The sequence below is a fragment of the Panthera uncia genome, chromosome D2, assembly GCF_023721935.1.
Source record: "Panthera uncia isolate 11264 chromosome D2, Puncia_PCG_1.0, whole genome shotgun sequence".
NCBI lineage: Eukaryota > Metazoa > Chordata > Mammalia > Carnivora > Felidae > Panthera > Panthera uncia.
In genome coordinates, this window is record NC_064818.1 from 30,684,041 (window position 1) to 30,699,502 (window position 15,462).

Sequence of the window (15,462 nt, forward strand, 5' to 3'; positions counted from 1 at the left end):
TGCTGCATCTCACAATTATGCTGTACTATCATTATAATTCAGTTCTAAGTACTTTTTTTTTTAAGTGTTAGGAGATTTTCTTGTTATCATTCTATTATTAATTTCCAGTTTGATTCCCCTTGTGGTCAGACTACGTGATTTCAATTCTTCTAATTTGTTGGAATCTGCTTTAAAGTCCAGGACATGGTACACTTTTGTGAATTTTGCATGAGCACCTGAAAGACTATGTATTCTACTGTTTGGGGACAGTGTTTTATAAATACCTATTAGATCTGTTGACTGACACTATTGCTCACTTTTTCTATATCTTTATTGATTTTTTTGTCTGGTAGAGAGAAAGGGATGTTAAGGTCTCCAACTGTAACTGCAGATAGATTTATTTCTATTTCTCCTTCCAGTTTTGTCAGTGTTTGCTTCATAGATTTTGAAGCTCTGTTGTCTGGTGCATACACTTTTAGGATTTCTATGTCTTCTTGGTGTGTTTTCCCTTTTATCAATATTTAATGTCCTTCTTTGTCCCTGGTAATTTCCTTTGTTCTGAAGTCCACTTGATCTTATTAATACAGCCACTCTGCTTTTTAAAAATTAGTGTTTGCACAGTATATTTTTTTCTCTTTTTACCTACATTGCTATATGTGAAGTGGGTGTCTTGTAGATACTATATGACTAGGTAATTTTCTATCCACTGTGCCAATCTCCATCTTTTAATTGATGTATTTAGATGATTTACGTTTAAAGTAATTATTAGATGGGTGCCTGGTTGGCTCAGTCAGTAGAGCATGTCACTCTTGATCTTGGGGTTGTAAGTCTGAGCCCCACATTGGGTATAGAGATTACTTACAAACAAAATCTTTAAAAAAAAATAAAGTAGGGGCACATGGGTGGCTCAGTTGGTTAAGCATCTGACTCTTGATTTCTGTTCAGGTCATGGTTCTGCTCTCATGGTTCATGCGTTCAAGCCCCACATCAGGCTCAGCACTTACAACCCGCAGCCTGCTTGGGATTCTCACTCTCCCTCTCTCTCTTTCTGCCCCTTCCCCACTCAACACTTGCAGCACACTCTCAATAAACAAACAAACAAACAAACAAACTTTTTAAAAAGATAAAGTAATAATTGATATGTTATGGCTTACATTGGCCACTTTATTATTTGTTTTGTTTGTTCATTCTGTTCCTTATTCCTTTGTTGCCCCATGCCTTTTCTTCCTCCTTATAAGTATTTGAAGAAACTAAACGAGATGGACAAGAAAACATATCAAGATGAATGGAATGTGATAAAGTGCTGCTAAAAAGAAAGCGTAGCTCTAACTCCTTGTATTAGACAGGAATAAAGCAAAAGATCAACGAGCCAAGAGTGCATGTTAAGAAGTAAGAAGAGCAAGTTCCATAGTAAGTAGAAAGAAAGAATTAATAGAGCGGAAAACAGGGGCGCCTGGGTGGCTCAGGCGGTGAAGCGTCCAACTCTTGGTTTCAGGTCAGGTCATGATCTCACGGTTTGTGGGTTTGAGCCCTGCATCGGGCTCTGAGCTGACAGTGTGAAGCTTGCTTGGGATCCTATCTCTCTCTCCCTCTCTCTCTGCCTCTCCCAAGCTCCCTCTCCCTCTCCTTCTCCCTCTCCCTCCCTCTCTCTCTCTCCTTCTGAAAATAAATAAATAAACTTAAAAAAATAGACCAAAAAACAATAATATAAAAAATAGAGAGATAAAAGAAAAAGTCCTCAAAGACAAATCTGATCATTTGAAAGATTGAAATGATTGAAAGATCATTGAAATGATTGAAAGATTGAAAGATTGATAACCCCTTAACTGGACTGAAAAAGAAAGAAAGAGAACAAGAAGACACTCAAATTGCCAATACCAAAAACAAAACAGGGGATATAATTAGTTCTGTACTAAAACCATACACAAATAAATATGACAATTTAGATGAACTGGAGAAATTCCATTCAACGTAAAGATGACCAAAACTGGCCCAAGAAGAAATAGAAAATATTAACGGGCCTGAATCCATTATAGAATTGGGTTAACAACTAAAATCTTCAACAAAGAAAACACTAGTTTCAAGTGGCTTCACTGAAAATTCTTTCAAATATGTAAGGAAGAAATTATGCCAGGGCACCTGGGTGGCTCAGTCGGTTGAGCGACCGACTTCATCTCAGGTCATGATCTTGCGGTTTGTGAGTTCGAGCCCCACATGGGGCTCTGTGCTGACAGCTCAGAGCCTGGAACCTGCTTTGGATTCTGTGTCTCCCTCTCTCTCTGCCCCTCCCCCGCTCATGCTCTGTCTCTCTCTGTCTCTTAATAATAAATAGACGTTTAAAAAAACTTAAAAAAAAAGAAATAATACCAATGCCAATCTCATACCAACTTTTTCTAAAACTAGAAAGGAGGAAATGCTCCCCTACTCACTTTATGATACCAGCCTGACTCACCACTGAAACCTCACAACACTATCACAAAAAATAAAAGTATAGACCAACATCCCTCACGAACATCAATGTAAACATGCCTTAACAAAATATGGGCAAGTTGAATTCAGAAAGATACCAAAAGGATAATATAGGATGACAAAATGTGGTTTATCCCAGTAATGAAAGGCTAGCTTCTCACCTGAAAATAAATCACCGTAATTTACCACAGGAACCAAAGAAAGAAGAAAAAAGTTATGATCATCTCAATCAATGCAGAAAAAGCATCGGACAAAATCCAATCCCCATTCATGATCTAAAAAAACAAAAATAAATAAATAAATAAATAAATAAATAAAAACTAAGCAAAGTGGGAATAAAATAGAAGGGAAACAGCTGTGGAAAGCTGACGGATGGCTGACGTCATACTTGATGATGAAATATGAACACTTTCCCCCTATGATCCAGAACAGGTGTATAATGTCTGCCCTCATCACTTCTGTTCAACACTGTGCTGGAGATTTTAGCCAGTACAATAAGGCATGAGAAATAAATACAATTCATAACACTTAGTATGGAATGAGTAAAATGCTTTTTATTCACAGACGATATGTTTGCGCATGAACAGAACCCAGATAAAACAGCTAGTATTAATTAGTAAATTTAGTAATGCACAATATACAAGGTCATTATACAAAATCAATTGTATGTTTATACAGTCAATTAGAAAATGCCAGAAAAACCATTTTAATAGCATAAAAATCTGTAAGATATATAGGAATACGTTTAATAAAAATATACAAAGTCTCTACATTGAAAATGACAGAATAAGGCCCAGGGAAATTAAGAAAATGAAGAGATGCCTGTTTGCAGATTGGAAAACTCAATGTTAAGAGGTCAGTTCTCCCGAAATTGATGTATACATTCGATGACATCTTATCAAAATCTTAACTTTTTTTTTTTTTTAAATTTTTTTTTCAACATTTTTTATTTATTTTTGGGACAGAGAGAGACAGAGCATGAACGGGGGAGGGGCAGAGAGAGAGGGAGACACAGAATCGGAAACAGGCTCCAGGCTCCGAGCCATCAGCCCAGAGCCTGACGCGGGGCTCGAACTCACGGACCGCGAGATCGTGACCTGGCTGAAGTCGGACGCTTAACCGACTGCGCCACCCAGGCGCCCCAAAATCTTAACTTTTTTAATGAAAATGAACAAGTTGCTTCTAAAGGTAATAAAAATGTGTACGATCTAGAAACCAAAATAATATTGAAAAAAAAAAGAAGAAGGTTAGGGTATTAGAAGAAGGTATTGGGGTAAGGATAGACAAATGGATTAATGAAACAGAACAGAGGATCAAGAAATAGATTCACACTTTCACAGTTCATTGATTTCTGATAAAGGGGGCCAAAGCAATTCAATGCGGAAAGGAAAGTCTTTTCAAAAAAATGACGCTGGAGCCAGTGAATAAAAATATGGGGGGAAAATGATCCTCGACCTCCATCTCACACTACACATTAAAAATAATTAGCGATGGGTAATAGACTTAAACAAAAATGCTAATTACCATAAACGTTCTGGAAGGCAACAGAAGACTATCTTCTATCACACAAAATGCAGTAATCATAAAAGAAGAAATATAAAGCATTTGATCTTTATCAAAATTGAAAACGTCGGCTCTTTAAAACACACTCGTAACAAAATGCAAAAGCAAACTCCAGGCGGAAGGACTCATCTGACAAGGGATGTGTACTCAGAATGTTCAAAGAACTCTTACAAACCAATAGTAAAAGGAGAAACATCCCAAGAACGATTGGGCAACAGGTTTGAACAGATCCATCATAAAAGAAGACACTGAGTGGCTAATAAGCATATGAAAAGGTGGCCAGCATCACGGTTAAAACCAGAATGAGATATCACTTCACACCCACTGGTTTCGTCAAAAACACCGACAATATCAAATGCTGGTGAGGACTGTAAAACTGGAGGTCTCCAGGATTGAAGGTGGGAGCACAAACTGAAACAATCACTTTTGAAAAACTGCTGTGGCCATTTTCTATAAAATTAAATATATTTTTCCCTGAGGAGCCAGCAATTTCACTCTTGCTTACTGTAGAAAAATGGACACCTATGTTTCAAAAAAAAAAAAAAAAAAAAAAAGAATTTGTTCCAGAATATTCACAGAGGCTTTACTCATACCAGACTAATCTGGTAAACAATCCAAATGGCCATTACAAGAGAGTGAAGAAACAAATCGGGATATGTCCGAATAATTAATACTATTTAGTAATAACAAGGAACGAACTGCGTTACTACAGCAAGCTGGAATGGATCTCAGTCATTACGGTAAACAAAAGGAGCCAGTCACAGAAGAGTCCACATGATCTGATTCCATACATGCGGCATTCAGGAATAAGCAAAATTCATCTACGCTGTTAAAAAAACGGAACAGTGGTTGCCTCTGCAGGGTGAGGACTGACTGGGAAGGAGACCAGGGAATTTTCCCAGATGATGGAAATGTTCATATCTTGATTGGGAGCGTGGTTACTAGGTGTGTTTGCTTGTCAAAGTCATAGAACTTTACACTCAAGATCTGTGCATTTCCTTGTATGTAACTTACACCTCAGCCGAATTTTTTAAAAGACAGAAGAGGAAGCAGTGGGCAGGAACGTGGGTGTATCCGTTCTTGAACTTTCCTTTCCTTGACCTTGACCTCCTCCACCATTTGGGATCTCCTGGTTCCAGTAGGTCACCCCAACCAGAAAGCACCAGTTTAAGTACCGATTTCTGCACAGGTCCTTTTTTTTTTTTTTAATTTTGAGAGAGAGAGAGCGCACAGGCAAGAAGGGAAGAGGGGCAGAGGGGGAGAGAGAGATAGAGAGATTAAGAATCCCAAGCAGGCTCCACACTCAGCGCAGAGCCCAACACGGGGCTTGATCCCACAACCCTGGGATCACGAGCAGAGCCAAAATCAAGAGTCAGAAGCTCAACCAACTACGCCATCCAGGCACTCCCCTGCCCTGGTCCTTGAGTGATAGAATTCCGGACAGCAATCATTAGAATTTTTTACAGCTCTCTTAACTTGGAGCAGAAGTCCTCACTGGTTTAGAAATCTCTCACCATACAACTTACCTAACTACTCGAAAGAAAAGGTAAAGCCCTTGAAAAGCTTAGCCATTTTAAGAAAGAATATGCATACCCATGCACACCGGCAGACTCGGCATCTGCTTAAAAGATACCAGCGGTGATAAAGAGTCATCAGCAACCGCAGACTGAGAAGCAACCAATGAAAGGCTTAATAGGTCTAAATTCATAGTTCACAGTAGAATTGATTTCATGGCAAAAGAGTGGAACAAAGAGAAATCTAAATATCCAGAACCAGATGAGCTGACTGCTGATATTACAAGATGGGGCAGAGGAAGTGACAAGGGGTGTTCCCTATATGGCCCTTCGCTGTAGAGTCAGTATGCAACAGAAAGGAAAGGTTTATACTATCCCTCTCCTCAAATACACACACACACACACACACACACACACACACACACACAGTCTATTCCACCACGGGGATTTTTTCCTTTCCCTCTTCTTCCAATTAAGATGTTCATTGCCCGTGCAGCCAATTCACAACTTGGGAGGCCCCCCTCAAGAATACTCTCCCCAGAATAATTTCTTTGGCATTTATCCTGACAATAGTAGTGAGTTACTTTCAAAAGAACCAGCTACTGAAAATCCAGAGCCCCGCAATCCCAGAAACATGGGAATTTTGTCTCTTACAGATTAATTTTGAATTACCTCTCAGTTTCAGTTCGAGGAACTGAACTGAGCTAGAACTCAGTAATTATACTTTTGCCCAGATGAAAGTTTTACAGAATTGTAATGATCAAGATAGTGATTTGTAAATAAAGTCGATTTACATATTAATCTCGGCAAGTGAATTATCTTGTACTCTCCGGATAGTATGAATACTGTGTTTAATTTGATTAGCAGCCCATTATTCCATGAACAATACTAGAAGCATCACATGAGCCGTTCTGAAATCAAAGGGCAAAAGGCATTTCTATACATGCCAAGTGCTGTATTATTATAGTTTTCAGACAAACATGAAGTGTCTTGATGTTTTCATTAGACAAACTAACTTGATGTTACCTGGATACATTTAAACCAGAATGTTCAGTCTTTTTAAAAAAAAAAATTTAGTGTTTTTATTTATTTTTGAGACGGAGAGAGACAGAGCATGAGCAGGGGAGGGGCAGAGAGAGAGGGAGGCACAGAATCCGAAGCAGGCTCCAGGCTCGGAGCTGTCGGCACAGAGCCCGACGCGGGGCTCGAACTCACAGACTGTGAGATCGTGACCTGAGCTGAAGTCAGATGCCCAACCGACTGAGCCACCCAGGCACCCCAAGTCTTTTTTTTTTTTTAGAGAGAGAGAAAGCACAGGAGTGGGGGAGGGGGGCAGAGAGAGAGGGGGAGCGAGAATCTTAAGCAGGCTTCACGCTCAGCACAGAGCCTGACACGAGGCTTGACCCCATGACCCTGGGATCACGATCTGAGCTGAATCAACAGTCGGATGCTCAACCGACTGAGCCACCCAGGAACCCCATAAACTACAATGTTTGAAACAGAGAATACCAAAGTTTAAAAGGTCTATCTTGCTATTTTAATAATAGCAAGTCCTTGTTAGACCATACCCTCTCCTCTTCCTCCTCCCTCTACAGAGATAATTCCCCATTCACAACTTCAGACTGCATCAGAAGAGGCTGGTAGTGTGGACCAGTCCTAAGAATGTGAGTTTAAAGTTCAGAGTCAGTACTGACTCTGACCGTCCCCTTCCTTCTCCCAGCCTCGGTTTCCATTTCAATAAGTCCAGGATCAACCCTCACCTCCAAGAACAATGAAGAGGAAGAACGGGAAATCATGTGGTTACAAGAACACAGGGGGAACTTACACAGGCGGTTCCGTGTGTTAGTTAGATAGTCGTTTGGGCTCTGGAACCAGACTGCTGGGGTTTCAGTCTGGCCTCTGTCTCCCACTAACTGGGGAAAACTGAGTCACGGCTTTCTCATTTAAAATTTCCTTTATTGTTTATTTATTCTTGAGAGAGAGAGAGAGACAGAGCACAAGTGGGGAAGGGACAGAGAGAGGAAGACACAGAATCTGAAGCAGGCTCCAGGCTCTGAGCTGTCAGCACAGAGCCTGACACGGGGCTCGAACTCAAGGACCGCGAGATCATGACCTGAGCCGAAGTTGGACGCTCAACCGACTGAGCCACCGAGGCACCCATCGGTTTTCTCATTTTTAAGATGGGGATAAGCATAGCATCCACTTCGCAGGTCATCATGGAGATCGAAAGAACTAATTCATGTAGAGCTCTTGGCTTGGCATCTGGCTCGCTGTTAAGTGCTTAGTACACGTTAGCTGGCTTTTTTAAGACAGTGGCCACTCCCCTAAGCACTGGTCAGTCCTGCGTTCACACAGGTACGTTGGGGAGTTCACAGGCACCTCGAATTTACCACGTCCAGACCCCAATTCTCCACCTTCTCCCCAACCCACCCCTCCTACACTTTTCACTACTCTTGCCATTGCAATCCTGCCTTCCCCTGCCCGGCTCCCCCGGCCCCCATTCTGTCCCCTAGCCCCAAGTGCCCACGCTCAGTGAGGCCCAAAGTCCAGAGTCCCCAGGTCCCACCCCCGCTGCCCCAGACCAGTCACACTGCCTGGGCAACAAACCCCTGGCTTCCCTGCCCTGGGCTGTCCTCCTCAGTCTGCCCCCCGACACCCCGGCCTCAAATATGCTCCCACAGCTCAGTTCCCATCAGGCCTTTCTCCAGCTCAGTCAGAACCCATGACTCTCCATTTCCTACAGAATCCATTTCTAGCACAGCAGCCCTTGCCTTTGCTGAGAGCTTTCCCCTCCTGCCTTCTCTGCCCTTTTGTCCCCTGGTAGAGCGACAAGGGCCTCGCCACACCCTGACCACACCATCCACATTCCTGACCCTACAATCTTTCTCACACTGTCCCCTCAGCCTGGAATGCAATCTTCTTCCAGGTTTATGGCTTCCTTCCCACCCTGGGTCTTTCGTCCAGCACTCCCTGTACAGAGCTCAAAAGACCCCTCAGGGCAGGACGGAGACCTGCCAGCCACAGCCTGGGGGCGCATCCCAGGCCCTGCTTTGGGGCCTTTTCTCTGTCCTGTAAGCAGGACCTCAATTTGTAGAACCCAATGCAAAATTATTTTGAAGAGGCCTCTTTGTTCAAAAGTTATTAAGAATTTTAAGATGGACAAATCCCAACTGAGGAACATTCTACAAAATACCTGACCACTAATAATCCTCAAAACTGTCAAGATCACATAAACAAAGAAAAGGCTGAGAAAATTTCAAAGCCAAAAGTAGCCTCTGAGGTCGTGATCACTATGTGTGTAACATGGCAGGCTGGATGGGATCCCAGAGCAGAAAAAGAATATTAAGTAAAAACTAAGAAAATATGAAGTTTAGTTCATAATATATCAATATCGGTTCATTAATTGTAGCAAAGATACTACGTACTAACATAAGATATTAAAAGTAGGAGGAACTGGATAAGAACTTTCTATACTATTTTGACAATTTTTCTGTATATCTAAAAGTGTTTTAAAATTCAAAGTTTTTTTTTTTTTTTAATTAATTAACAGAAGCAAAACAAAGAATTCTGAGAAGGCAACAGCAGAGACAATGAGTAAATTGTCCAAGACAGAGCCAGGATTTAAACCCGGATCTGCCTGTCCCCAAGGCTTTTGTGACTAACTGCTTCTGTTGCTTGAACCCCAGGGAGAAGGCCCTCGCCTGGGGACAAGAGAAAAGATGTGTGTCTGGGTGGGGGTCGGGGGGGAGGGGGCTGTCACAGTATTTAGCGGAGGTTAAGAACCCAAGCCTGATGGTCACATAGTGTTATGCATCTGTTCATACGAAATTCCCAGAATAGGTAAGTGCACAGAAACAAGAAAGTAGATTCATGGTTGCCAGGGGCTGGGAGAGGGAAGAATGTGAAAGGGACACAGCGGAGGTAACTGCTTAATGGTGTGGGATTTCTTTTTTGGAGGGACAGGATTGCTGTTGAATTAGATAATGCTGATGGCCGTACAGCATCATGAATATACTAGGAAACACGGAATCGTATTTATTTATTTATTTATTTATTTATCTATTAAGCTCAATGCCCAACATGGAGCTTGAACTCATGACCCCAAGATCAGCCAGGTGCCCCTGAATTGTACACTCTTAAATGATAAGTTTCATGTGATGCAAAATTGAAAAAGAAGGGTATAAGCTTGAGATCCATTCCGTCTGGATTTGAATCTCCACTGGCCCATTTGCCAGCTGTATGTGACCCTGGGCCAGTTGCCTCTCTGTGCCTCAGTTCCTTTATCTGGCAAATAAATAGGGGTAACAGTGCCTGTCTCATAAGGTTGTTGTCAGCATACAGGACTCAGGATAGTACCTGGCACATAGAAAGCAATCAACATTAGCTATAATAATATTACAAAGAGACGGTAGAGCTTCAAAGGCCTCAACGTTAGGTGCCTCCCCAGCAGGGTCCAGGTGTTTGGGGTCCATAATGGACTGGATGGGCCAGGGGGGGATTACGAATTCATCCTTAAACCTCCCGCCCCACCCCAAACCCCACTCCCCAACCCCCCTGCCCCCTCCTCCCCCCCTCACGCAACAAGATCCTCGAAACCGAGCAGTCTGAGAGTTCCCTTCCCCAGACCATCCAGGGGCCCAAGAACCACTCCTGGGCGGCTCCCGGGCGGAAGCAAGGCTCTCTTCCTGACCCTTGGCCTTCTCTCCCTTCTCTCCCTTCCTTACCCGCGGCCTTAGAACGGAGGTTGCAGCGGCAGGCTGCGGAAAATGAGCTGCAGCGCGCCGCCTAGTGGCAGCTGCGAGCACACGGGTCCTGGTCACAGAAGGAGGGGCCAACCCGGAGCCGCCAGCCCCGCCGGCCGAGACAACCCCGACAGCGGCTCTTAAATCAGCATTGTTACTAAATAAATAGCTTGTGTTCAGCCAGATAAGGGGCTTTGTGTGTATTCTTTTTAATTCTAGGAGATAGTGTTTCCATTTTACAATCAAGGAAAACTGATGCTAGGAAAGGCTCAGCAGACAGCCCCCCCCTTCTCCCAGCAGGTAAGAGCTGTCCCTGGACCATCAAACGTCAATCAGCTCAACTCCAGATGCCACAACTCTGGCTCCCACAGGCTCTTCTGGTTCGGGAGAAATGAGGGTAGCCCGTGGAAGCATCTGCAGCCCCCAATGAGGGTCAGAGCTGGTTCTGGAACTGATTTCAAAGCAGCTGTGTTGCAAAAAGGTGCTCCCTCCCCACCTTCCTCCAGCCCTAGGTCCCAGGCCCCCAGGAAATGGAGGGGGAGGTGCAAGGTTCTTTCTAGGGCCCAATTTGACAAGTCTGGGGACCCTTTGCTCAGTAGCCCCTCTTTTTCCAGCCTCATTGATGTTTCCACTCAACCGATATTGATTGTAGGCCTACCATGTGCAGAATGCTGTCTTACAAGGGAGATACATGATAGTGAACAGGAAAGGAGGGGCCCTGCCTCTAAGCAGCTCATCACCTCCTCCTCCTCCTTAACTCACAGCAGGAACACCTTTACTGCGAGTGTGATGGCTCTGGGTTTGGGAACACCTTGGTAATTCTTAATCCAGTTACACTAATGAGTCATCCCAGGGCCTGGGCCTTGCCCATTCTTCACCCATCCCAGGGAAAGGTGTGGGCTCAGGGCCTCTGAAGGCCTTTCCCTGACCCCAGCTGAGGGCCAGCACTCACACTGTTACAACATGGCAGGGGGACAGGGAATTACAGAGGGATCCCCAGTGTGGTAAGTTCCCCACCCTGATGCTGGAGTCCTGGAGGGAAAACCGGGCCCAGGACCCCCACCTCCCTCCATGGGCATATTTTAAGAGTTGACAGAGTTTTTAGGCTGGGGAGGAAAGTGGGACAGCCGGGAGGAGAGGGGTAAATAAATGACCACACTTATTTTGCTTGCCCTCCCATCCCCCCCTTCCCTGCCGCCAGGAATTAAACAAAGTCATGAAGCCAGGCTAGAAGGGCCTACCTGGTGCAGCTACTGCCTGAACAGCAAAGTCCAGAGGACTGAAAGTTTTTGGAAAAATCTCCAATTCCCACCGGCTTTCTGATTAAGAAACAGAGAGAGAGAGAGAGCATGTGTGTGCACATCAGCCCTGTGCTCCTCGCCTGCCATGTTTCTGCTGTCCTTGACCATGTGTCTGCATCCAGACGGTGATGGTCAGTTGTGGGTCCCGGTACCTGTGTTCCCGTATGGGTTTCCTCGTGGTAGTCAGGCATCTAAGTATCTACTGCTTTCGTGTCATCTTAGGAGTATGTTTGTCCTTTTGGGGGTGTAGGTTTGTGTATATGTCTGTGTCTGTGACAAGGGGTGTGCATGTGCCTTTTTTGGTCCTGTGTCTTAGGTATGTGGTTGTCTCTGCAGCTGGGTGCCCATTTGTAGGTGTTTCTGGGAGGGTCAGTTTGCATTTGCAGCTGTGGGTCTTTGCTGTGTGTTTACCTGTGTGTGCTTTTGTAGGTGTGTATCAGTGAGGTATGCCTGTAACTGTGTCCAGAGGTATGTGTACGTATGTGTGCTTATAGTTATATGGACGGGTGGAGCTGGCTTGGTGTGATCAGCTATTGACTCTCTCATCCACTACCCTTGCCTGGGCTGCCCTGGGCCAAGCTAAAAATAACCCGCCTACCTTTGCCCACAGGGACCTTTCTCAGTTGGCTGAAGTTCTTCCCAGGGAGTCCAGCACTACCCGCATCCACCCCCTGATCCTGAGTACCCAGCCACAGGGGGCGGAAGGGGCAGACTGACCATAGGAACCCTGCCCCAGAGGCTCCGGACCCCAACCTGTGGGGCAGGGTGTGTGGAGGAGGGTATGGGCAATACTTGTTGTTCCTCTGTCCCCACCAGGTCCCCTCTGGTCCCCAAATCCTTTCTTCTTCAGCCTAGAAAGTATCCCTGGGCATACTGGGCTCTATTTCAGTCCATCCCCTACAGGCTTCTCGGCTCAGCTGGACCAATCTCAGGCTTCCTTCACCCCTTCCTGAAGCTGCCCACGGCACCTGTATTTGAGGAGCTATCCTAGATCCCAGCTCCAGAAAAATCCCAAGTAGAGAACAGATCAGAGCTACGGAGAAGAGGCATTCCTGCTGGCTGGCAATATCCTTCTCTGCCAGGCCAGCCCCTGAGAGGAGGGGTGGGGGGTAGGGGGGTGGAGGCTCCCCAGCTCAGAGTTTCTTTCTAATCCCATCTTTCCTGCCCCCTTCATTCACTCATTCTCTCCAAGCTGTGTGATCTTGAGCAAATGACTTTACATCTCTGTGCCTCTATTCCTTCATCTATAAAATGGGGATAGAGTTGTTGTGAGGACTGAGGTAATGCGTATCAAGTGCTTAACCCCATTCCTGGGGCACAAGTCTTTGCCAGTATTAGCTGGTCCACCCCTTCTGACGTCTCTGTGTTTCAATCTTAAAACACCACCATCCCTCAAACTCCACCTAAATGGCCTTTGGCCTACCCTTGGGAGGCCAGGACTTACCCCCCCAGGAATCAGCCCGGCAGGGAGGGGAGATCTTGGAAAGAGAGATTACTGACATTTAATGCAGTTTCCATACATAATTTTTTTCATTCAATCCTATGCCCCCTTATGAAATAATTATAATTTTTTCTCTATTTTAGATGATGATGAAGGGAGCATCAGAATGGTTAAGTAACTTGCTCAGTTCAAGGTCACACAGAAGGTAAGGAACAGAGCCCAAGTTTCTCCGAGCCAAAAATGTTTGTACCCGTGCCCTCTACCCCACTGTTCCTTGGAGGACAAGTTTTTAACGCCCTAGTCCCCGAAAGTGCTACGAGAGGTTTAGAGGGGTCTGGTAAACAGTTCTGCCTGAGGTTATTCAGACAAGTAGACCCATCCAGGATGATCTACATCCCAAGTTCATACCCAAGTTCACATGGCTGTAAGCCCCAGCTTGATCACGACTTCGGCGTTCAAGATTTTCTCATTTAGAGAGTCGGTTTTGGAAACATCCCAACATGTAGAAGGCATGGGACGTAATACAGACGAAGGGAGCCAAAAGTGAGACTCCTCAGTTTGATCAGATGAGAAAGCTGACACAGCCAAGCCAAAGGAGAGCTTAGATACACTTCCTTAGTTTTTGGAAAAGAAAATTGGCCAGACTCCACTTCCAGCTGATTTCCGGCGGCCGGGTTTTCCAAGTCGCCAGGCCCACCGGCTCGCGAGGACCCCCCTGAAAGCCCCCCAGCTCAGCAGAGGCCGCGCCCGGGTGGCCCTCGGTTCCCCCCCTCCGGGGCCCCCTGCCGGCCCCGCCCCTGCCCGCCCAGGCCCCGCCCCGGCCGCGCGCCGTCCCCCTCCGCTCGCGGACTCACTAGGGCGAGCGAGCGGCGGCGCTCGGCATTGTGGCAGGCGGCAGAGGCCGGCGAGGGCGCCGGAGCCGCGGGTAGCGGCGGGGCGCAGAGAGGCGCGCGCGGGGGTTCGGACGGCGCGGCGCGGGCTGCTGCGAGTGTCGCTGAGTGCACTCACCTTCTGTCTCGCAACTTCGAAGCCAGGGCGTGGGAGCGCGGGGAGCGCTCGGAGCCCCAGAGCCTGAGGAGCGCAGAGAGGGGCGCGCCGGAGCCTGGAGGGAGAGCGGGCGCCGGGCACCCACTGCGCTCCGAGCGCCCGGCAGCCCTCTGCGCAGCGTGGCTGCCGCTGCCCCCACGGAGGGCACGGGCTGGCGCGGCCGGGCGCCGGGGAGGACGGCGAGGAGGAGGCGGCGGCGGCGGAGACGGCGGCGGCGAGGCTGGGGCCAGGGAGAGAGCCCCGGGGGAGAGGCGCCCGAGCCTGGCCGCGGGAGCATGTGGGCCCGGAGCGGAGCGCGGGGCGCGCTGCTGCTGGCGCTGCTGCTCTGCTGGGACCCGAGGCTGAGCCAAGCAGGTAGGGAGCGATCGGGCGTGGGGGCGGACGTATAGGGGACATTTGCGCCCCAGTCTCCCGAAGTTGAAGTGGTCCATCACCGCGTCGGTGTGCACAGGGAAAGCGCCACGGCACCCAAGTTAGAAGGTAGATTTCTCCGCCCACCAAAGTGGGCGATGGCGCAGCCACCCCTCGGGCGGCGCAGGCCAGGTGGTTCAGAGTAAGCTTCCTGCCCCCGCCTAGAAGGGATCACTTCTTTTCCTTGGAACGGGTGCCCGAGTCGAGGTCTGCTCCTTCCGGAGGACTGGCCTCCAGGGGACCCCAGGTTCCCCGCGCATGGAGACCCGGGCGGGGGTGGGGGGGGAGGGAGACTCGCCGCGTCGGTCAGGTGTGCTTTTATGTGCGGTTCGCCGGAAACTTCCTAGTCGGGGTCCGGGCTCGTCCAGGCTCCTACGCGCTGCACCCTCCGGAATCAGCAAACGGGAGGGTGGGATAGAGAGACCTGCGGAGCACTGGAAGTGCGGGTCTGCTCGGCCTGCCGGAGGAGGCAGGCTTGAAAGGCTTTGGCTATCGAAGGGGGAAGGGCCGAATACTGCTCGCACAGCTTTCCCTGCGACCGCAGGATCCGCTGGTCTGGAGGGATATTTTCTGGGGTTTGGTATGTATGTGTGTTGGGGTGGAGGGGAGTACATAGTGATCCTGCCAAGTTTCCGTCTAAATGGGTCACTGACATTCTCCCGGTCCGGGGAGCGGACGAGGTGCGCGTATCTACATTGGGCCTGTAGGATGCCTTAAGGGGGTTGGTGGGCTCCTGAAATAAAGTGCCTACCGCCACCGCCTCCAGCACCTCGCCGTGGTCGTGTACACGTCTCCCTCGTCTGTGGCTGGGCCCCGCGTCGCTGTCTGGGCTGTGTCTTCCCGGCGAGCCGGTGGACGCAGAGGAGCCAACCTTTCTTTGGTGCCGGAGCCCAAGTAGGTGAGCTGGCAGCGGCGGCCGGACACCTCCGCTCCCTGGGCGGGGCGGGGCGAGGCGAGGCGAGGCGAGGCGAGGCGAGGCGAGGCGAGGCGAGGCG

The 15,462-nt window shown here is 47.6% G+C and overlaps 1 protein-coding gene across 2 annotated transcripts in view; it reads left to right on the forward strand.

Moving 5' to 3' along the window:
• The first annotated feature begins 13,861 nt into the window (after positions 1-13,861).
• Positions 13,862-15,462, forward strand: part of UNC5B (unc-5 netrin receptor B) — an 81,037-nt gene continuing 79,436 nt past the window's right edge. For both annotated transcript variants that reach the window (XM_049646156.1, XM_049646157.1), the window contains exon 1: positions 13,862-14,410. In XM_049646156.1, the coding sequence (XP_049502113.1) occupies positions 14,332-14,410 (79 nt within the window). In that variant the 5' untranslated portion in view covers positions 13,862-14,331. The remainder of the gene's footprint in view (positions 14,411-15,462) is intronic.